We start from the raw sequence: 22,996 nt of genomic DNA, 5'->3' as shown, positions 1-22,996 counted from the left end.
GCAGTGGCCAATAAAACAATCGCCGTGCGGAAACAGCCAATGAATTATTATTATTATAATTTATAGAAGGAATCGATCGGTGTTTGTATTTAATCTGTGTAAAATCTGAATACATTTCTTGACACTAGGAATTCGCTTTAATTCGTTCAGAATTGGATTCGGGATTTTGTCTCCTGCAAAAGTCATTTAAGGCGTGGGCGGGGGGCGGGGGACGGGGCACGGCGGAGACTCTGTTACCATTATTCATCAATAAATAATACGTACAAAAAGAAATCAGGGCCTGGATCTGGTTTTTGCAGGCTGTTGGACATTTTTAATGGCGGCTGCAACATCAGCAGGAGGGGCAGGGGGAGCAGGATGTGGCAACCACAACAACGGACCAGACCATGGAGAACAGTCGGTGGTCGGGCTGTGCCACACACACACACACACACACACACACACACACACACAGGCAGTTAGCCGCCTGAACGTTGCATCTTGTTTAATTTTTATGCACACACCCACCACACCGCGCGCGCGCCCCCCCCCCCCCCCCCCCCCACTCACACAGACATACATGCATAATATTTCATCGCAGTTCGTTTTCAATACCCCTTGCTGGAGGATCCTGCAGGGGTATATGGCATGCCACATGCCTCTGCTTTTGGGGGAAACCCCCCTGTCCATTTGCTCCTTAGACAGACACCGATTAGAGGGTATCCCTGTGGTCGTGACATCTGCCATGGCGTTTTTTTTTTTGTATTGTTTGTCAGGGGCGACATTTCCATGTTGTGTCTGTGCCGCCGTCGCTGCCACCGCCACCGCCGCCGCCTCGGCCTCGGCCTCGGCATCGGCCACGGCTTCGGCCGCCGTGTTGTTATTTCTGTGATTGCGCTGTCGCTGTGCTGTGCTGTGCTGTGCTCTGCTTTTTATTGTTATATAAATAAGCTATAAATTTCACTATGAAAGCAGTCCCATACATGTATGTATGTATGTACATATGTGCGTATGTATATCCAACAATATGCAGAATGCTGTATTTAAACATTGAATATTTATAGAAGATTCAACAAAAGAAGACATTTGATTATTCGTTTGCGTATTGAATGTTTGCAAATTGAATTTGCATGGCCAACGGAACGTAGCACGTGGCAAGTGGATTGAAAAGTCTGTTGCAACTCCGTTTCTGTTCCGCCGGCAACATTTTGGCCATAAATCAAAGGCGACATCCCAGCAGCTACGCCCCGTCCAAATCCGTCATATTAAATGCTTTGTCGGGTTGTGCAACTCAATTTCGTGCTTAATGGAAAGGGTCCTTGGGGTCCTTTTGCCGTAACTAATCCCGGAGACAGACACCGCACTCTCGGTGCAGCAGGAACCGAGTATGCCACCACCCAGTATGCCCCCCGGGCATTACGCAAGCAACACGTGGCACAGCCACCACCCCCCCCCCCCCCACCCCACTCCGCTAATAAAGGTAATTTTTGCACAGTGCCACGACAACTTTTCAATGTCAGGGTCCTGGGCACACTTTTGGGATGGCGTTGGGTGGAAGCTTGAGTCCTTTTGTTGGCACTGACATTTTTCTAATTACATGCGCGAACCCATTCAACAAGCAGGCGAATAAAGGGGTACGACACGTGTCACACGCCACCCATACATACACATGTACATCCTGCCTCCTGCCTCCTCCCTCCAGTTTATCTCTCCATCAATCAATGAACAGTATTTGCATTGCAAATGAATACTCCCCGAATGCAAATCGTGTTCTCTATTATATTGAATGGTACTCATTATTAACCCGATTCGCTGGAAAGGCAACAAAGAAAATGACTGCAACTTTTGTTCGTCGGAATATAATTGTTCGAACACGGCTATCCACACTCGAATACTCGTCGAACACCTGGTTCATACCCTCCCCTCCCATCAAACAAGTTCGAGGCGAACGCGAGGCCCGATCGCGTCACACGATCATGCATGATTGTTCATGTTCGTACGTTTTCGTTCAGGCAGAATGTCTGATGGAATCTGTCGGACCGCAGTGTGCCAACCAACGCCCCGCTTCGGGTTTGGTGTTCGGGCTCGAGCTCGAGCTCGGCTCTCACTGGCAGCAAGGTGGTCGCGTCGGCTGAAAGCTGTCGCTTAACGTATGCCAGCAAAAAGTGTGAGTGAAAGGCACATAGCAGTGGAGTGGTGAGTGTGTGAGTGCAACGGCATGTGTTGATGTTGATCCCAATCAACAAAAGGGTATCCCATAGCTGTGCAGCTCGTCCCTGGCGCTATTCGTTTTATTTATTTTACTATGCAATATGCAAATGCACCCATTTTTTCGTGCTTGTTTTCAATCAAACTGAAACATGCGGCAGACCTGTGTTTATTTATCTCTTTTTTTTTTTGCATTTTATTTGCTTTCTCTTTTGTCTATCCGGCCCCCTCTATCAGTATCCGACCGCAAATTTATTGCATAAATGCGGTGATTTAATTAATATGCGTATGCTTAATGAGCCCCAATTAAACGCGCATGAAAAACGGGGGAAAGTCAAAGAAAAATCAGCGAAAATGTATACACAATTAAGGCCATACTTGAGGATGGGGAAACACGATTCGAAGTCCCTCAAAGTAATGCAAACAATGTTTAATTTTAATTAAGCTAAGCCACAAAGGACATTTGGGAGTCCAACCATCGATTGACTGACAAAAACAACAAAAACGAGGAGGAACGTTGTGAGTTGCTGCGGACACCGCAACTCTAAAGTTATACCCGATACTAAATCAGTATGGCTCTCCTCCGGCAGACGCCGCTAATATTAAACGACACGACAAAGAGTGCGTGCGAGAGAGACAGAAAATCAGTCTGAGCGTGACGTCACGCGCTGCGTAGCCACTGCAAATTGATTTGTTTCCTTTGGCTATAAAAATGATCTGATCTGATCCAGATTCAGCGATCTGATAGATATGGTCATTATCTATGATTCTGCGTTTTTAGTTTTCTCGAATCTGCAATATTGTGGATGCAACAGATTTTCGTCTTTTGTGGGGGCGGAAAGGGGTGGGGCGAAATTCTGAGATATACGTTTTATAGTGAGATCTAACAGGAGTGAGGATACCAAATTTGGTTACTCTAGCCTTAATAGTCTCTGAGATTTATGAATATCCCCAGATCTGCATCCTTTGCGGGGGCGGAAGGGGGTGTGGCGAAATTTTGAAACAAACTCGTCTCGGTCCGATATATTAGGAGTGTGGATACCAAATTTGGTTGCTCTAGCTTTTATAGTCTCTGAGATCTAGGCGCTAATGTTTTACTCTAAGCAAAGCCGCCTGCTACTTGTGTGTTAGAGAGAGACAGGGCGAGAAAAAATGAAATTGTTTTCTTGATGCTGGCTATAATAGTAATACGATCCAATTCAGATTCTGCAGTCTAAAAGATATGGTCATGCTCTACGATTCTGCGTTTTTTGTTTTCTCGTATCTTTAAAATTGTGGATGCCACAGATTTTCGCCCTTTGTGGGGGCGGAAGTGGGCGGGGCAAAGTTTTGAAATATTTTTGGAGCAGTGACATATCACAGAAGTCTGGATCCAAAACATCGTTGCTCTAGCTCTTATAGTCTTTGAGCATTAGGCGCTGAAGGGGACGGACAGACGGACAGACGGACAGACGGACGGACGGACAGACGGACAGACAGACATGGCTCAATCGACTCGGCTATTGATGCTGATCAAGAATATATATACTTTATGGGGTCGGAAACGATTCCTTCTGGACGTTACACACATCTACTTTTACCACAAATCTAATATACCCCAATACTCATTTTGAGTATCGGGTATAAAAAAGAGCAGTCGATGGTGGATTTCCCAAACGATTTCCAAGTCAATTCGGCATCTGGCTTAATCAAACCTTTAGATGCAAATTCATTTGCCTGTTGTGGCCGGCTGGGTTTTTCCACCATATCCTTGGCCGCCAATCTGCGATGTGCGTAAGTCCTTCCAAGCCTCTGGCCGAGCCGAGCTTTGCATTTGGCAATCAAAAAAATTGATTAGAACTGAAATGGCAATCTCTGGCGGCTCACGCGGATGCTGGAGAGGATTTCCTCTCAAACACACACACACATTTGGTGGGGAGGAAACTGGACACTTGTGCAGCCAATTGGCAAAATTGTAGCCTCGCACAATCACCCCAATCTTCCCAGAGCCAGGACCCCCCCCCCCCGCCCCCGTTCGGGAAGGCCAACAAATGCTGGCAAAATAAACTCTACCGAAACCAGAACCAGAACCAGCCCCGAAACGAACCGAACGGAACCCAAACCCAAAACCAACCAAAAGCAAAACTATGCAACTCAATTGCAGGCTGGTGGCAAGAGGCAAGTTCCGAGCCACAGGACCGAAACTATTTTTTGGGGTTTATTTTCCCCAGAGATCCCCAGAGACGGGGGAATGTGGACGAAGGGACACTGTGGAACATCATCAATATGAAACAGGGGACATGCATAATCGGGCGGATGGAATGGCTATGGGATCCATAGCCACACCCATTCCCCTGACCCTGACCCTCACCCTCACCCTCACCCTCACCCTCCTGCTACCCAGTGCTGCCGCTGCAGCGCTGCATTTATGCGTTACGTTCGTAGGAAATCCCGTCCAGACAGGAATTTTCAAATGCCAGCACCCCCCTCCCCCCCGAATGGGTCTAGTTTCCCCTTCCCCCTTCCAGAGGCAGTCCAGTGGCAGGCAGTTCCCGTTGTTTTCGCCTAGTTTCGGCGCCTGCTAGACGATACATAATATCAAAAAAATGTTGCATCCGTCGGACAAAGCAATCCATTGAGGATACAAAAAAAAAAAACAAAAAGATTATGGAGCAAACAGAGTTGAGTGGACGGGGCAGATGAGTTTTATGTTCGATAAAGAAACCCTTTATAAATCAGGCGGTACTATAGATCTAGGAGAGGCTTCCTTAAACTTAATCACAGCCTGTTCTTCAAAGGAAATGCCCGAGGCCCTGCCATAGTCCTCATTTACCGAATATTTCGAGGATCCATCCACTGGTAAAGACTGGATGCTCCTGATTCATATTGGATACATATGCCTAGGGACGACTGTCTCGCAGATGATAGTGATGAAGGCCATACGTCTGTACTCAAAGGGCTCGAAGTGTAGCACATGCCCCAGTGCTGCATGAATGTGAATTGTGTGTGATGGCTGGAAGTTTCTCTGGGATTCCCCGTTGATTAAATCGTCCAAACACTTCCCGAAAGGCATGTGGGAATTTCGCCCTCAGATGCCGTCAAAGATTTGTGGGATTCTCGCCAGAAAGTTGGCCTCAAGTTAACGTATTCCAAGGATTTGACTATCAGAAACTTTGCGAATGTTGAACAGCAGTCGAATAAGTTGTCATTCCTCCACCTCCCTCTCTCTCTCCCTCTCTCTCTCTCTCTGAGTGAGGAGTGAATAACAGTTAATTATAAATAGATTTGTGTGTGGCAACGTGTTGCCGCCTCCTCCTCCCATTGGTGGCACAATTAGGCGGGGCTGTGGGGCGTTTCGATCAATGGAGAGGAGCTCCATGGCAGGGAGGGCAAAACTTCATCCAGATAATGCTGACAAAGTGCAGCTTTGGCACAAAATTGTTGCAGAAATTTATTATTGGCTTAAGGGAGCATCAATGGACAGCAGCAGCAGCAGAAGGGAAAGAAAAAAGGAGGCCAAGGATGGCCAAGGAGCCGGGCGATGGTGAAGTGCACTTTGGCGCTGAAAAGCGTGAGTTATGCCCCAGGCGCTGCACCGACTCGCCCCATCTACTACGTGTCCTGCGGCAAGTCCGTGTTCCATTGGCTCCACCAAAAATATACTTTACGACATTAAGCCGAAGAGCTAAAGCTCCAAAACGCCAGAGCTGCACAAAATATAGCCCCACACGGAATGCAAACTGATGGCAAAGTTAATCCACTAGAAGAATGCGATATGGAATCTACTGCCGCCCCCCTCGCGCCCCAATCGATTTGTGTACCCAAAAAGGTACCCAAATTCAGCCAGAATTTAATTATTTTAATGAAAAAAGTCATTTATAATTTGCCGGGCGACATGTGCGACAAATCTTAGGGGGGAATCTTTCTGGATGAGAGAAAATATCAGCAACAATTGCAATTAGCCGAAAAACAAAACAGCAACAACACCAACAACAACAGAATGCAGTACAAAATGTTAATAAAAGAGTGAGGTCGTTGTTGTTGCAACACATTGTGGCAAGTTGGCTGCCAACGCCACTTTAGCCAGTGACTTGTCCAATTACTATAACAACGGGAGAGAACAGAAAGCAGAGCAGAGCAGAGCAGTGAAAGGGCAGACGGCATTCAAATGGTGTGCCGCAGGACACACACGCGTAGAAGAGGAAGGCAGGTTGTCGTCGGGTGTCCTTGCAACCGAGAGCCAACTAAACGGAAGCGTCAACTACAAACTTTTTTCATATCCTGTGAAAATTATCCGACCAGCGACGACACACACACACACACAAACATTTCTGTGGCTGTGTGTCTATGTGTGTGTGTGTGTGGTGGCCATAATGGTAACTGCACTTTTGACCAGGATTCATGGAGGATGCAGTACAATGGCCCCCGTTCGACAGTTGCCTTTCTGCCATTCTTCCAAAGGGGAGGCAGAACTTTTGTCAAATTGCCTTTTTTACACAAAATATACTGGCACTCCTTTCACTGTAACTCTCTCTCTCTCTCTGTTCGTGCAACAGCTTGTGCAGCGTTGGTTTTAATGGTTAGAATATTGCCAGAACATTCCAGAAATTAAGAAAATCCAAAAGTTGGGCAAAGAATTTTATGGAAAATATATGAATCAAAACTATAGTCGAGTTCTGGCATAGAATATTCATTGGTATATCCTGCGATTATCATTGAGAGTAAGTTCAAAGTAGAATGCAGCCCAATTGTGCCACAAATCGATTGTACAATGTTCCCATAACCGAGCAGAGCAGAGATGACAAATCGAAGGATATCTACCTTTTTTTTGGCCTCCAACGACGGTTGGGAGCTGCCAAAAGGCTTCAATGTGGAAGCCCCTGTCAGAATGGAGTTGAATCATTTTTCAAAATGCATTTAATTTCATTCCATTTTGTCGCATTTCACTTTTGGAGGCTGTGTCTCTGCCTTTGCCTCAGACCTTTGACAAATCAAATGGAGGAAAAGTTATAAAACTTCATTTGTAAAAGTGCTGCGTCATGCCGGAAAGGAGCGAGACAGCGAGTGGAGAGGGACGAGTGGAGGCAGAGACAGAGACAGAGACAGAGCCATGACTGGGTGGATGTGTGAGTGAAAAGCACGAGTTAGACAAGTCATCAAATAAATCCCTTTTAGGTATAAAGTTCTTTACTTTACTTTTACTCCATTTTGGTTGGCTTACACCGCCCACCCCCCCCCCCCCCCCCCCCCCCCCCCCACCGCCCCATACCCCCTGCCCTTCTCGTTGGCCTTCTGTTTGAGCCGAGAATTTAGCAAGTTTTTTGTCTTGTTTGACAAACGCCAAGGACAATGACAAGCCATTGAGACAGAGAAAGAGATACACAAAAAAGGAGACAGAGAAAGAGATACAGAGAGAGACGAGAGGGAAACGGAAGTTGATTCTTTGACTGCAGGACTTGCCCCGCACCCTCCCGCCCCACCATTGATTAGTTGGCAAACATTGCAGTGGAGTTTAAAATTGTTAGATAATCATATCATGGCATGTCATCGCAGTGCTCTTTGCCTTTGTCCTTGTCTGTCGCATCTCTTTCGCCGTTTCTCCACCATTTAGCCTCCATGGCCATCAATCATGGCATTATGGCCATTTGAGCAAACACTGCGTGAATTTGTCATGGTTTAAGATCGTTTTGTTCACAGTTAATTCTGCTGCCATGACTTTTAATTGCCTTTCAGTGTTGCACAGTTCTCCGTTTCTCAGTTCTCCGTTTCTCTGTTGGATATCGATGCTTCTCGATGTCTGCAACAATCTCGTTTCCCTGTCAATTTCCATTTAAGCGGATGTGTGCCGAACAAACTCAATTGATTTCCCTGCCCCAAGGTGGGGCTTTTCCACCCCCCCGCACCCCCCGTTCGCCCTCCTCTTTCATAAGCCACAAAATGCATTTCTCTGGCAATTTCCTTGTTTGGCCTCATTTTTTGTACGCTGCATGCTGCATACTCTACGGCAAACTCCTTCAACCATACTCCTCCACTCCACATTTGCCACTTCTTGTGCTTAGTTTTTTTTTTTTTCCATTCGTTCATCCTCTCTGGCATCAGCCTTGAATCAAGCTCTGCAGGAAATCATTGCACCCAAGAGCGGATATATATGTGTGTGTGTGGGTGTGGGTGTGTATGCATGCTTGCCTCCTGCCACACACTGCCACACACTCCACACACTCCACACACTGCCACACACTCTCTTTGCCAGCTGTCTTCGCCACTTCAGCCGGCGCTTAAGTTGCACAAAATGTAATACATTTGATTGCACTCATGTTCAAGTTCTGTTGCCAAAGTGGCTGCCTCTGCCGTCTCTCTCGCTCTCCAAAAAACGAAGGGGAAAAAAAGAGTAAAGTGAAACGGACCTCCTCAGACCCCCCCAGACCATGATCATCCTTTCCTCTAACCCTTCAAAAAGCTCAGCATCGTGGCCATGTTTTCATGTGGCCATCAGGTTGCAGCACGCCCTCTCTCTCTCTCCCTCTCTATCTATATATTCTGAGTCCTCTGGAGTGTATGTGTGGCTTATATAAGCTTGAAAATGCTACAAATTGATAGATCCGCTAACACATTGGGCCACAGCAACAGCAACAGCAACAGGAACACCAAACTATCTGGCTATTATGCGGGGAAAAATACTCGTACAGGGACTGTCCGTCCTGGTCCTGCCAGCTTAAAGCGAATCATCATGCATCGACAATTGCAGGATATTCATAGCTGGGAATATCCACAGAGATTAACCACACTCTCCTCCATTCATTAGCAGAGCCCCGAGCCATTCCATTCCCTTTCATTAGCCGGCATTAATAACCATTAGACCTGTTCGATCCATCCACCGCACACTCGATTCCGCCGTGGTCCCTGCTCTTTCGCATTATTCACAATTAAATGGCATTACAGGGCGGTGCAGAGTGGACTGGTTCGGAGGCGTGGCATTCCATCCAGCTCAATCAAAACTGACATGCCAAGTGGCCTACGGGCCACCGAGAAGTTCGGCCTCGACGTCACGCAACAAAAATGGAATGGAAGGGCAGAGCACGGGCACGGGCCCGGGCCCGGTCCCGGTTCTGAGCACCGCTAATAGCTCCTAACTGTCCAACAGTTGCATCATTAGGCTGCTCGGAACGGGGCACGCCGGGGGATGCGTTACGGCAGAAGGAGGTGGAATTTCCGTCTCCGGCAAACGGAAAACGGAAAACGGGAAACGGCAATCCACAGCCACATGAACATCCACATTGATTCAGGTCGAAGCATCGACATGTTAATAGCTTTGAACTTTTCGCAAATTGCAGGCACTGCAACCCCGCCACAGCCCCCAGCCCCCAGCCCCCCGCCGCCACTCGGCTCGAACTGCATTTACCGTTGGACTGTTAATTACCGTTATTGAACTTGTTTGATTGGCACAAGTTGAAAAGTTGGACGAGCACTGACCGCACCAGCTCTACACTCCACACTCCATCCTCCACACTCCTTCTCCCCCTGCTCTTCATCCTCGCTTCCACTCTTCCTCCCCTCTTCCTTCTGCGAATGCCAGTCGTGAGTGCCAGTGCGAATGGCTGTGGATGCCACAGTTCTCCTGTGTGCGAAATATACGAGATATTTTCATGTTCGCTTGCCGCTTGCCGCTTGCCCTCCCTCCCCCCTTTACGCTCTTTGTTTATGCAGTTTTCATTAATGGCATTAAGTACTTAAAGAAACGCGATTCCGATGGAGATTCCCAGCCAGCCCCCCCCCCCCCCCCCCCACCCCTTGTTCTGCCGAAAAGCAGGGCACGTATGTGTGCCATGCTGTGGAAAGTGCATTCAGCGGACACAAGAAATGCATTCAATGCTGGCAGGCAATTGGCAGGCGAAAGAAGGAAGAAGAACAGAACAAATCCAAACAAAATGGCGGACATGGGAAAAGTTCTTAGCAATTGTCCTGGTTGTCCCTGTCAACGCAGTGCTTTTGCTGCTGTCCTTCGTCCTCTGTGCACTGTGTTCCCATTGGTTTTTCCACTTGGCTTCCCTGCTGCCGCCGCCGCTGCCGCCATATTGATGCCACACTCCCCCATGTGGCACTTGCATTTGATGTTCAAGTTGACTTTTAACTCTGCCACAACTCTGCTCCATCTCGGAGTTCTAGGGATTTATGCTGCACCAAACAAACTTTGTCCTGCCCTCTGCTCTGGTATCCCGGGCGCTTGCCAGCCCATCTGTAATCAGTTCTAAGACGCCCGTAATGCCACCAGATGACCGAGTATTTTCAAGGAAAATCTCAATAATGGAGGCAGTACTTTCCCTGGCATTGACAATTAATGCAAAGCTTTTCGCTGGACACTTAAATCAAACCGTTTGGCAGCCGACCTCTTGTTTTGGCCGGAAAATGCAAAATGGTGGAGAATTTATTGAAACGACTTTTCCTCGATTTATGGCCGCTGCATTTGCAGTTGCCAGACATGAAACAGAGTGCTGGCAAATGGCTTGTCTGAAGCAGAGAGAGCGAGAGAGCTCCTTAATTGTCGCGACAAAATCTCATCCATCTGCAGCTCTTACTTTTCCCTTCCCCCCTACCATCGCTCTTTCCACTCTCCACCCGAATTCAATTACGCCTTTACTTTTACTCTGGTTCAATTTATTAAATTGAATACTGCCAACGCAACTCGATTTTCCCACACATGTCCCCCCCCCCACTCTGCTGGGCGGGGCGGGGGGGGTCGCGGGACCTGCCTTTGTCTGTAAGCTGGGGCATTATCTGTTATCTGTTGGCCAGTCGGGCAGGCGGGAGAGCCGAAGGGAGGCTGACTGACTGACTGACTGACTGGATGCTGGAGCCAGTAAGTGGCTGAAGCAAGTAAGTAGCCTGACAGACAATGGGATGAAATGGCCCTCAAAGGGATGTCGAAAGTAGAGCAGTGTCCCAGTGTCCTAATCAAAGAAAGCAATATTAAAAGCAGTTTTTCCCACACTTTTCTGTCACTTTGCTCCACTGTGGGGCCATCATTTGTTGCAAACCTTCATCGCCTGTCAATTGCTTCATATCCCACCTTAAGCACACAGACTCACACCCTGCCTTGGCAGGCATTTTCATTTAAATACACACATATACACATGTATAAAAATTGCCATTTTCCCCCAGTGATTTTTATTGGGTTCCTCCCACCTTCCGCCCACCACCCACCACACGCCCAGCCTAAGCCACGGCCTTGCCTCCGTTGACAGTTTTACGGTTCACGTTGTGTGCGTGTGTGTGTGTGTGTGGGACTTACATAAGTGTGTGTACACTGGCAGCAACGGCTCCTTTGTGTGTCATTTAGCTTTCGTCCCACCCTGCCGCCCCCCTGCTGGCCCCCCTTTAATGACTGCTCTTCAGTTTCCCTCCTTTTTGTTTTGTGCCAAGTTTGCAGTTTTTTCAGCATTTTTATATGAATTTTATCGATACGTGATATATTTCTCTGATGCGCCCTCCCCGTTTCACATTTTATTATCGAAGTAATATCCTCCCACACACACAAACACACTCGCATATATACTCTTTTTCGGTGTACTGTAAGCCTTCTCCTTGAACCCACCGATGTGCGTGTGAGGCTCGTTACTCGTCACTTGCGGGGGGTTTTGCACGGGAACCAAGAGTGATTTTGTTGAGGAGAAAGTTCTCCAAAATCACTTTTGTATCAATTACTACGAGTACTATTCGCTCTCTGTCTCTCTCTCTCTCTCTCTCTCTATCCTTTGCTCTCTCTTTCTGTCTTCTTTCCTTGACTCTTTGGAGATATAAAAAACGCATAAATATTCAAACTTTTCCGATGCCATCGTTTGTTTTTACTCAAAGACATTATTTATTTTTATTGCCATGCTTTGGTCAGCTTCGCTGTGGCCCCCCCCTGCCCTTTGCCCCCCGCCTGCCCCCTGCCCCCTGCCGCTTTTTGATTATTTTTATTTTTCCGCCTCGAGTTGTTTTTATTTGTAAGCTATTTTCATTTGACAAAAAGTTTCCCCGCCCCCCTCAGCAGCCAAAGGAATGCCCTGCCCCCCGCCCACCGCCCCCCACCCTGTCGCTTTATGTTATTGACTTTAATAACATTTTAGCTGCAAGGCATGAAAATATTTTTATAGAGCGTGTTTTTCTTTCTGCATATTTTCCGCCCTTGAGGAGCACAATCGGGAGTTTATTCTGATTCAGTTTCACTTGGGTTTTTTTTTCGGCCGGCCTGTCGATACACAGGCTGAGGCCTGAAATTGATTTCCCTTTGCTCCCCATAATTTATGCAGCCCGCCAGACTCCAAAGCTATTAGCTGGCGGGGCCCTGTGGGCATCCCAGTATCCCAGGACAGTCGTAATTGCTCAAGCGAAATTTCATTACCAAAAAACGAGAGAAAACGAGACAAAATGCAGTCGGGGCGCAGAGGAGGGGCGCCAGAGACGGCCGGGCAGACGGCAGACAGGCAGACAGGCAGACATGCAGACGGGTGTTTCGCGTGTGATAAATTCCAAAAGAGGTCGAGTCCATGTCGCAAATTTTCATCCCAGACTTGTGCGGCAGCCATTTTGTTGGCGCTGCACTAGAAAATGGCGAAACGGCGAAATGGCAACTGGCAAACTGGCGGCCGTGACAGCGCTCTGTGGCATCGTTGTCGCCACTTTTGTTTATGGCCGAATTTGTCACGGAAAATTGTACTGCCAACTGGCAGAGTTTCACCATTCCCACCATGCCCCTTCCGCCCCTTTTTTCCACGTGAACAATGGGTGCATGCGAAGAATGCGAATGAACCGAGACCTCGCCACCTTTCGTCTGGCGGAAGAGGCAGGTCTTGTGGCATGTTAATGAAGATGCCCCAAAACGGATCGAATGGCAGGAGCGAAAGGCTGATTACTGCTTACCAGTCGAGTGGCCTAAGGCTTGCCACATCGAATTGAGTGGCGAAGAATCGTCTGCTCGGGGCGGGGCGTGGCGAGGGGGTAATCCATGAAATGCTCTAAAAAGAGAATGGAGGAATAGGAATTGATAACAAAAGCATAGCTGACACAGATATGGTAGTGCATTCCCATGAAACCCATTCGCATTCGCATTTTCATTTGCCATTCCTTTGTGTGTGTGTGGAAAGGCAGCGAAGCGAATGCCCAAAACGAATGCATAACTTCAGATTTCATCAGGGAAGAATGCAAAAACACGCATTGCCATTGCCATTGCCGCCAGCAGCGAGAAGGAAATGAAAATGACGGCTTTTCCCTGCCAGCGGGCACCACCACTGCCCATCGGCCGCAGTCGAGTGCAGAGAATTGGAAAAAGTCCCGGGCGGGTTAGTAGGGAAAAAGTTGCGAAAAAAACGCGTGAATTTCAAAGAAACTAATTCGCAGTCAGAGACAGGGACAGGGCCATAACAGGGGCCTCTCATTCTCCCTTTGTTTGGCTGAGCCAATTATTGTTTTGCGGCTCTTTCGTTTTTATTACGTAGCCGCAGCGTTGGCCCATTTACGCTACACGAGTCTCCGCGGAGAAGACACAGAGCCACGGAGAAAACCAGAGAGAGTGGGAGAGAGAGAAAACAATTTTGTCAGCTTATAAACAGTAAAAATGAAACGGCAGGCAAAACACACACACACATATTCGTATTCGTACGAAAAGTCTGCCGCCTGAAGGCGCCAGCCCACATCACAATAAAGCGCCATTGAGACACAAAACCACACACACACACACACATACAGAGCACATAAACACCTACACACAGGCTCACAACAATCACATGAGTGTATGTATGTGTAAGCCTGCCTTCAAGGCTGCCTCTTTATTACATTCACTGGCGTATTATTTTCATTATTTTTTTCCGAGCCTGAATCCAAGGCATGAGGCTGGACAATTTAATGAAAATCTGCTGGGGAAAAGACGGGGGCGGGGGAGGGCGGAGATGCCTGGCAAATATTTCAGTCTTAAAGCATTCGAAGAACATCACGAGGCCCCAGCACTGGCAGATCTCTGCCACAGTCCTTGTTGAACGTCTAATTTCATTGACCCACTCTCTGCCTGTCTCTTGTCTGCATTCACACTGCGGACTGGCATTTCCGATCGAGTTGTTTGGCCCAACATCGAAGCGTCTTCAAATGTGAATGACAGCGTGAATGGTCCGCAGAGCGGATATGAGATGCGCTGCAAGTGCACGATGGCCGTAGCAGTGTCCACAGCATTCCTGTTCCTCTTGTTGTGTCACGTTGATGAGCTTGTTGTCGAGTGTCCTGTGGCAGCCGAACTCCAGCCCTGCCCCAGCCCCAGCCCCAGCCCCAGCTTCAGCCTCTGGCCGACTGTTAACCTTCTGAAAGCTGTTCAAACCACTTGGCCAGCAGTGGCAGTGGAAGTGGGAGTCGGTTTCTTTTGCCATTCTTGGCGCGTCCACTTCCATGTCCCTCCATCATGTTTGCACTTTTGCGATGTCTCTTTGATGTTTGATGTGCAACAGTTGCACTTGAAGTGGCCATTCGAGTTGCAGTGGCAGGCATCTCTCGAGAGGCGAACTAATACACGAATAGAGAAAAGAGCGACCCCCGGCGAGGGTCTTGGCGAATGAGCGAATGCTGCCGCCAGCTGTTGCAGTTTTCTCGAGAGTTGCCATCAAAATTGAATGCCCAAAAGTGGGGAGGGTCCCGGGTCCGGGGTCCGGGATATTAAGCGGCAAATCTGCAGTTGATTTATAATATATTACACAATACTCTTATTTCTGTCGTTAGGGGAAAAATCAATAAGAAATAAGTGAGGATTCTTGAATCTATTTGCGAGAGATCCTGTAAGTAGGCCACTTGCCACATGTCTCCACGCTGCAACATGCTGCACACACGGCTTTTCCATTAAGCCGCCGAGCAGACCGAGAGCTCAGCTGCCACTAAGCGGGGCAGAGAGCGGAGCAGCTCTCCATCTCGGAGCTTATGAGGCCAATCAGCGAATGCTGATTCTTTTGACTGACGCACAGATGGTGGGGCCAGGGGCAGAGGCAGGGGCAGGTGCATGACATTTCGCCAGGAATGCCAGAAGCTGCTGCTCTTCAAACGGAAATTGCGACATACATATTGCCTTTTACAGTGCCATCCCTGCAGTCCCTGTTTCTGCCACTTTTCGCTGCCTTACAGCGTGTGGCACGCTCTCGCTCTCCCTCTCCCTCTCCCTCTCTAGTTTTTTGTCGGAGAACTAAGTGTTTTCTAAATTACCGTAATTTATTACAGAATGTGCCCTGCTCTGCTCTGCTCTGCTCTGCTCATCTTCAAATGCATTGCAATTGCCAAGTGTGTCAAAAGTTGCATCGCTTTTTGCCAGCTCCACCTGCCATTGTGCTACCCCGGGTACTCATCGTTGTTGCCACTTGGCTCGTTGTTGCACGCTTCATACTTTTGTGCGCAATTTGAGGAGCCCCAGACGGAGGGCAGAGGGGGCTGCGGGGAAAGCTACTAGCAGGCAGGCTGTCTACAAAATTGTTAGCTCTAAAATGCCACTAATTGTTTTGCCGCCAATTACGTGCAACGGAGTGTGCGAGTGTGTGTGTGTGTGTGTGTGCTTTCACTCTTTATTAAAATGTAGTTTTCTCCAGGCTTTCGACGCTCCTCGACACTCACCTTGAATGTAATTTGTGCACATTTCTCGACAGATTTTTGCCACATTTTGTGGCCTGCTCCTCGAAGGTTGAAACAGTATTTGTACAAAATCAAATAAATAAAGTCCTCGGCCCCGCACAAACACAAACACGCGCGTACGTGTACATAGTGGGAGGCACTGTGGGCATTAAGCAGCAAATGATTTACACATCTTATGGAATAACGCGCATACGCAGCGTTGTGCAGTGCAGAGCGAGAAAGGAACAGACGAAACCCATTTTTTTTTCCCTGTAAATAAATGATTATTTAATATTTATTTTTATGCTGTGGGCGGGGGGGAGGAGTCACCCTACTTGCATCATTTTTCATGCCACCTTTAGCCAAGAGCCGTAAGTGGCGCACAGGGCCGCACAGGCTATGGCCATTAATGCCAGTTGATTGGTCAGCAGAGGGTGCCAGACACAATGCACACAGATACACAGATACACAGCACACACATGTATTTATTATTTGGCCAACGTTTGTGATTATTTACGCCTGATAGGACAGGGCCGTGGGCCGGGCAGAGCCTGCTTTGTAGGGTGTAAAAATGATTGAATGCCCCGAACTGGACTCTCAGTCCGATTGGAATTGGATGTGGATGTGGATGTGTGCTCTCCTTATGGCTTTGTTCGCTCTTCTATAACCTTACATATATGTATGCGTTGTCTGTGTTTTGGTCTCCAAATGGATATTTTTCCTTAAATCTTGTGTGATTTATTTAGTGAAATGCCCAATGGATGGAGGGGGAAAGCCTTTTTGTTTTATTTTCTTCGATTTTCCACCGCTTTTCTTCCTGCACAAATAAAGGATAAGCTTTAAGTTCAAAATACGTAAAATGCGTACGTAAATCTGTATTTATTTTATCAATCATCCCACTAAGCCGCCGCCAAGTGCACCCCTCCCCCCCACGCACCACATTCCCAAAAAAAAAAGGGAAAGCAACAAAAAGAACCCATTGAACCGTAGAGACAATCAAAACACACACACACACACACATACCGCCCGCAATCACTCACCGGAGAAGAAGAGCCTCTCAACTTTCTCTCTCTCTGTCTCTCCTGTCGCTTTCCACATCAATGGAAAAGCGAAAAGGGCTGTCCACTCGAGGCGCTGGCGTGGCTCAGGGGATGGAGGGACGGGCGGATGGGGTTGAGTGGTCGGTTGGTCGGCTTGACGGCACGTTTAATGAATTGGAAGGTAATAAGCAAAGCATTACGGCTATTTCTTCATCATCTAACGTCCCCCCCCTCACCCTCCCCCTCAACCATCTCCATCGACGGCTGATGGCCGATAGCCGATGGCTGGCCTTCACTTTGATTATTGATTTTCATTGGAGGCGAGGAGTATTTCTTGTGCTGTTGGGACTCGCTGTCTTCTTGGATTTGTGTCCGTGAAGGCGAGCATCAGGCCGGGGGAGGGGAGGAGGCTGGAGCAGCCAAAGTTAATAAGATTTGCTTTTTGTGTGTGTTTTTGCTTAGTTCCCTTTCGTTTATTCTCGCTTCTTTTTTTTTTGGGAATTTTGGGAAGAGGGGGGGGGGGGGGTGAATTAATTAAAGCCCATAAAAAATGGTCGAGTGCCAGGAATGCAATAAAGTCAACGAGAATCGAGAACGGGGGGAGAGCGAGAGAGAGGCAGAGATGGTGGGTGTGGGCTTGTAGCCACAAAAACTATCCCATAGCCAAGTGGCAGGCAAGTCCCTCCCTCCGCGCAGGGCTCTGTGGCGCGGAGCACGCATCATTTAAGCGCTAAATTATAGCATACTTTTATGCGGCAGGTTATAATTCACAGTACGTGCGAAATGCACTTGCACGGGCGGACAGTGGAAAATTATCATTTTAATTGCGCATTTCCCGACGCCACAACAGCAAAAAAAAAATAGTGGGGAAAATCGCGGGAAAATCGCCGGGGAGCGGCAAAGTCAAAGCAAAAGTAAATAAATTATGCTGCAGCCAGAAACAACATTTTATTGCCCTGCGCTTCGTTTTATTTGCATTCATTTGCTGCCGCTGCCGCCGCTGCTACTGTGGCAGTGAAATTGTATAGGAAATGCCACGCCCCCCCCCCCTCCCTTCTCTGAACAGCCCCCGTTAAATGTGGAAAATTAAAAAGCCAGCGCCTCGAAATGAAAACATGATAAAGTCGCGCCATCCCTGCCACCCCGTTAAGAGATAGAGAGGCGAGAGGCGGGAGGAACAGGAAGTGGAAGTGGAAGCGTGCCCCACAAAGTTGCCATCGAAATTTGGTCACGTGCCTCGTTCCTTCACAGTCACTGGGGTACGCTTCTCTCTCTCTCTCTGTCTCCCCCTCCCCCTCTCCCGCTCTGTGTGGAGTTATTTACGTGCCGCGCACATTTTTTGGCGCTTAATTCATGTTGTTTGAGCGCTGGCTGAGGCAGTCAGAGAGAGAGGCAAGCAAACAGTGGGCAAGATAAAGAGATAGACATAGAGCGAGAGGGGAGAGAAAGAGAGAGCGAGCTAGAGAGATAGGCAAACAAACAGAATGAAATTTGTTCGCTGGCTGGCTTTTTGCCCTGGACCCTTTCGCTGCTTGTTGTCTCAGTATTTGTTTGTTGACTGTGGCGCAAAACTGCAGCCATGTTTCAGGAGTTCCACGGAGGAGGAGGAGCCACGCGACGTATACTTAATTTGCGGTTGGCACTGGTCACACAGCACGTCGGCGACGACTACGACGACGTCGCAAAGTGCGCTACGCCTAATGACCAGGAGAAACGAATGGTGCATAGAGCAAAGCACAAGCCACTGGGCAGGGGCTACCCTTTTGGCGGTAGCCAAGAGAACTCCATTCGGTCATACCCCTGGCCCCACTCTCCAAGGGGGTCGGTGTCTCTCTCTCTCTCTCTCGAATGATGATGGAACAAAGTGCCGACCTTTTTGGCAAAGTCGCCGGGCGACATAAATAATACGAAAGAAGTCACGGAGGCACCAGAGGCACCAGCCACCAGCCACCAGCCAGGAGCAGAGGCTCTTCCTTTTTTTTATAGATGGTAAATGACCTACGAAACGAGTTTCTTGCATTAAATGTACGAGTAGCCCACACCCGTAATGTTTTATCTAATTTTTGTAATGCTGTGCGTGCTGAAGTGAGAAGTATGGCCAAGGAACGTGGTCAACATGACGGATGAGCAATCGTGGCCCCCTCTCCAGGCTGGGAGACGGACCTAAGGCGGCTATCAATTTCTATTAGGCCCGTTCGCTCTTTTAAAGTGCAGCCGTCGCAAAAAAAAAACTTCCACATAGATGGGGAAGGGGCAGAGCAGAGTGGAAAACAAAACGACAGCGGCAGAGCAAAAATTGCTCTTAATTGGCGGCAGCCATTAAATGCAATTTATCAAACAGACGACAGACAACACACACAGAGAGAGAGAGAGAAAGAGGGAGAGAGAGAGGGAGAGAGGGAGAGGGACAACAGTTGACAATTAATTTGACACAATTGCAAAGCAGAGAGAGACACACAGAGACAGCAGTCGAGAGTCGAGAGTCGGTGGAGCGCTGCACCTGACCAAAGGTGTCCCCAATTGCAGCTGGCTCCTGGCTGCGCCTTCCCCCTGCCCCTGCCCCTGCCCCTGCCCCTTCCCCTTCCCCGTCGTGCGTTTGGCAATGCATTTATAGTTGACATTGTGTAAATGTCGCTGACATTCTTCCTCTTCCTCTCTGTGTGGCTGTGTGTGCGTGTGCGGGGTGCATGTGGCAGGGTGAAAGAAGGATGCCAGAAGGAGGCACAAAAACGAGTCATATGGGGCAAGACAAGCCCCAGGTCTGGCCAGGAAAAACATCTTCCACACTGCATTTAGTCAATGAATTAATTGGTAATCAGCAAAATCTATTCATGCCACTCAACCGAGTGGCTCCATGCGGTGGAATGTAGACTATTCAGAGTCGATTAAAAGGCTTTTAGTTTCCAATGGCAGTAATGAGGATGCCACACCGGCTGCTCCAGCTATTGCTCCTGCTGCTGTTGCTGTTTACTGGCTTGCCACGCAGAATTGCCACAAAAGCCGCACCCTTCACCGCCACCGCCACCGCCACCGCCACCGCCACCACCACCGCATGGCAGGCAAAGTGCAGCCCCTGCCTCTGCCACGCCTCGCGGCTCTTGCCACTCGACTCTTGCATTAAGTGGCGGTTGGCAAAGTTGTCGGCGTTCTGGAACTCGAACAATGCACACGACCAAGAGATTGCATGCCCTCGTATGTATGTACGTACACCCCCCTTCCCCCCAAGGTGTAGGCCCCCCCATCGTTCAGGTGCAAGTTGCGGGAGGAATTGCTCTCTGGGGCTCTCTGGGTGGATGTTGGCGCAGAGCTAAGAGACTTGCCAGCTGTTCGTATGCCTTAAGGACATTAACCTAATCAACGCTCAGTGCGTGGCACGCGGAGAGGGAAGGGGCCGTATGTTGACAGTTGACTACGGAGATGGGTGGAGCCGAGTATTGACTGTCCCTGTGAGTTATGGCTTAATGTTTGCACTGCAATGCCACGAGTACACTGTAAGGCGTAAGTTATGTATCTCAGAGTGGAGTCACGGGAGAGAGCCACTCCCAACCACTGCAGACTGCGTTGGAGGACGAGCCGGCTTTAAAACAGAAACAGGGGAATATGGATGCCAAGGATCTAATATCAGATTTATCCGAGATTATTCTGAATATTCTGGAATATTAAATATCTATTGGCCCGACCCGTCGACTGCAGGATGTGGCTTGCAATAATTATCAAAAATGGAATGTAATCCATTTACAAATTGCTAATGACCTGAATGGAGGCCACGAATATGATGCTCTCTAGCAACTAATTGACAAACAATGCCTGCCAGTTCTAGAGTCCTTTTTTGGTGTGTGTGTGTGTGTGTGTGTGTGTGTGTGTGTTCATTAAATTTACACGCACACACAGGCACAACCACACAAGTCGAGTGCAGTGGCGAGGGGTGGGCAGGTGGCTGGGTGGCTGGGTGGCTGGGGGGCCAAAGCCAACGTCAGTTTTGTGTAATTTCCGTCGCAATCTTCCATTTACAACTTAAGTTACAGCACAAACACAGCTACAGCTACAACTACACAGGCAAACAGAGCGCATCCACATGCACAGGCTGTGCGAAAAGTGCTGCATACTTTTAAGCTGTTGCGAAAACATTTCAGCGCCTATGCCTGTGCCTGGGCATCGGCGCATGTGTGTGTGTGTGTGTGTGCAGCCCTGGACTAGCCTCTAACTAACTCAAGGCTAGGGTTTCCCCCCCCCCCCCCCCCGGAACGGTGCAGGATATGCCGGGCAGAAATTTATTAGACCCATTGCATACTTTTGTGCGTTCACTTGAAAAATGACAACTTTAATTTAGAGAGATGAAGAGCAGTCGGTGCCCCAGCTGCCCCAGCCCCCGCCCCACAAAACAAGAAAAGGGCTGGAAGACAAAAGCGTCAGGCAGACAATGACATCGTGGAGTCTACTCCGAGCACTCCTCCGGCGCCCAGCCACACACAGACAGTGGCTCTGGCTACAGTTGACTCCTCCAGACACAGTTCTGGCACAGGCACTGGATGAGCTGAAGCTGCAAAGCTGGAGTTGGAGTTGGGGCTAGAGCCCGTGCTGTAGTTGTCCTTTGATGGGTTCCCCAACCCCCGCTCCTCGACTCTTCTGTCTCGTCTCAGATGAATATTAATTACCATTTGAAAGCTTGTCATACACTTGTGTAAATTTATCAACAACAGCAACAACCACAGCAATGGGAGTCGAGTGGAGTGGCGAGGAGTGCAGGACGAGGAGGACAAGAACCACACCACACGACAATAGGATTCAGGTCTGATAAGGGACAAGGGGGTGGGGGGGGGGACAGACAATCAGCAGAAGGGGCGGGCTAACAAGTCGCACAAAGTTGGGCATGAAAATAGCTTGGGAAGTGGGATGTGGGTGTGGGTGTGTGTGTGTGCCGATGGGATTACCAGGGGATTTGCATGCATGGAGAAAACATTCCGAAAGAGATTCATTCCTACCCCCCTCCTGCCACTCCCACGACTCTCTCGATCTCTCCCCCAAAAGTGTGCATAAATAAATGCATGAGTTCGGGGCCGCCTCCCTCGACTGAAGTCTGCAGGAGTGAATGCCATGTAATTGATACGCTCATTCCCATGGATCCCTAGCTTTTTTCCCCTTTGCACCATTGGAATCCACAAAACTGGCTCTCACACATGACTAATCGAATGGAATATCCTTTGTATCCCTTTGCAGGCACCACCTATACGCAACCACAGAATATCAATGGCAAGTCCATGCAGATGCAGATGCAGAAGCCAAAGCCCGCCGAGCATCGAGCAGTCAGCAAGTGGCTGAGCATATCCAGGCAGGAGCCGCACAGCTTCCAGCTGCACGAGCAGCGGCAGGACGAGGACGAGGACGTGCCAGTTGACCATAAGCCGAGCAGCAGATGCACCGCCGCCAAGAACTGCAGCAAGGCCAAGTCGAAGTGGGCCCGGTGGAAGGACCAGCTGAAGGTCCACCAGGCCCATCGGGCGGCCAGGCGACGGCAGCGACGCGAAACCGAGGAGGAGGAGCTCGAGCCGCCATCTAGGCCCACCTCGGCCGCCACGTCCGTGTCCACGTCGGCGGCCACCACAGCGGCAACGGCGGCAGCCACCTGGACGACCTCCACAAGGACCTCCTCCGCCTCCGCTTCCTATGGCAACGAGTCGGCCACGGGTCTGACCACGCCTAAGGCGAAGCGGGTGCGCTCCACGCTCCACCTGGCGCCCGAGGACCTCAAGCCCAAGCAGAAGGAGCCGGTCGTCATCATAGATGATGTCGAGGAGTTCGACAGCGGCACTGGGGTGCGGGACGTGTTCGGGCGCAAGAGTCCGCGCGAGGATGCGGACGACAGCGAGGACGAGGAGCCGCTCGAGCCGCGGGTGCTGCCGCTGCGGCCGGTGCCGCCGAATCCCTACGAGGACGAGGAGATGTCCGTGGTCTATGCCGAGCAGCACTCGGAGATCCGGCTGATGTGCGAGGTGGATCTGGACATTGCCTCCAGCATGTGGTACAAGAATGGCCAGGTGAGTGTACCACCACCATCTCTTCCTCTCAAGTGGAGCTGTTGGGACTGCCAACTTGTCCAGTGCCTTTTGACTTTAATTGCATTCTTAGCCTTTCACTTGAGCCCTTGTCCCCCCCCCCCCCCCCCACACCCCCTGCATCTG

At 49.3% G+C, this 22,996-nt stretch overlaps 1 protein-coding gene across 7 annotated transcripts in view; it reads left to right on the top strand.

The window, feature by feature from the left end:
• tei (irregular chiasm C-roughest protein teiresias) overlaps window positions 1-22,996 on the top strand; it is a 128,948-nt gene that overhangs the window by 76,134 nt on the left and 29,818 nt on the right. For 5 of the 7 annotated variants that reach the window (XM_015184985.2, XM_001361576.5, XM_015184982.2 and 2 more), the window contains exon 3: window positions 22,035-22,852. In XM_015184985.2, the coding sequence (XP_015040471.2) occupies window positions 22,035-22,852 (818 nt within the window). Of the gene's footprint in view, window positions 1-21,521; window positions 21,607-21,891; window positions 21,914-22,034; window positions 22,853-22,996 lie in introns of those variants that run through there. The other 2 variants (XM_015184983.2, XM_033378407.1) reach the window with 2 other exon arrangements.

This window comes from Drosophila pseudoobscura, chromosome 3, assembly GCF_009870125.1.
Source record: "Drosophila pseudoobscura strain MV-25-SWS-2005 chromosome 3, UCI_Dpse_MV25, whole genome shotgun sequence".
In the NCBI taxonomy this organism is placed as follows: Eukaryota; Metazoa; Arthropoda; class Insecta; order Diptera; family Drosophilidae; genus Drosophila; species Drosophila pseudoobscura.
The sequence above is the reverse complement of the archived record's forward strand: the minus strand, read 5'-3'. Positions and strand labels throughout refer to the sequence as shown.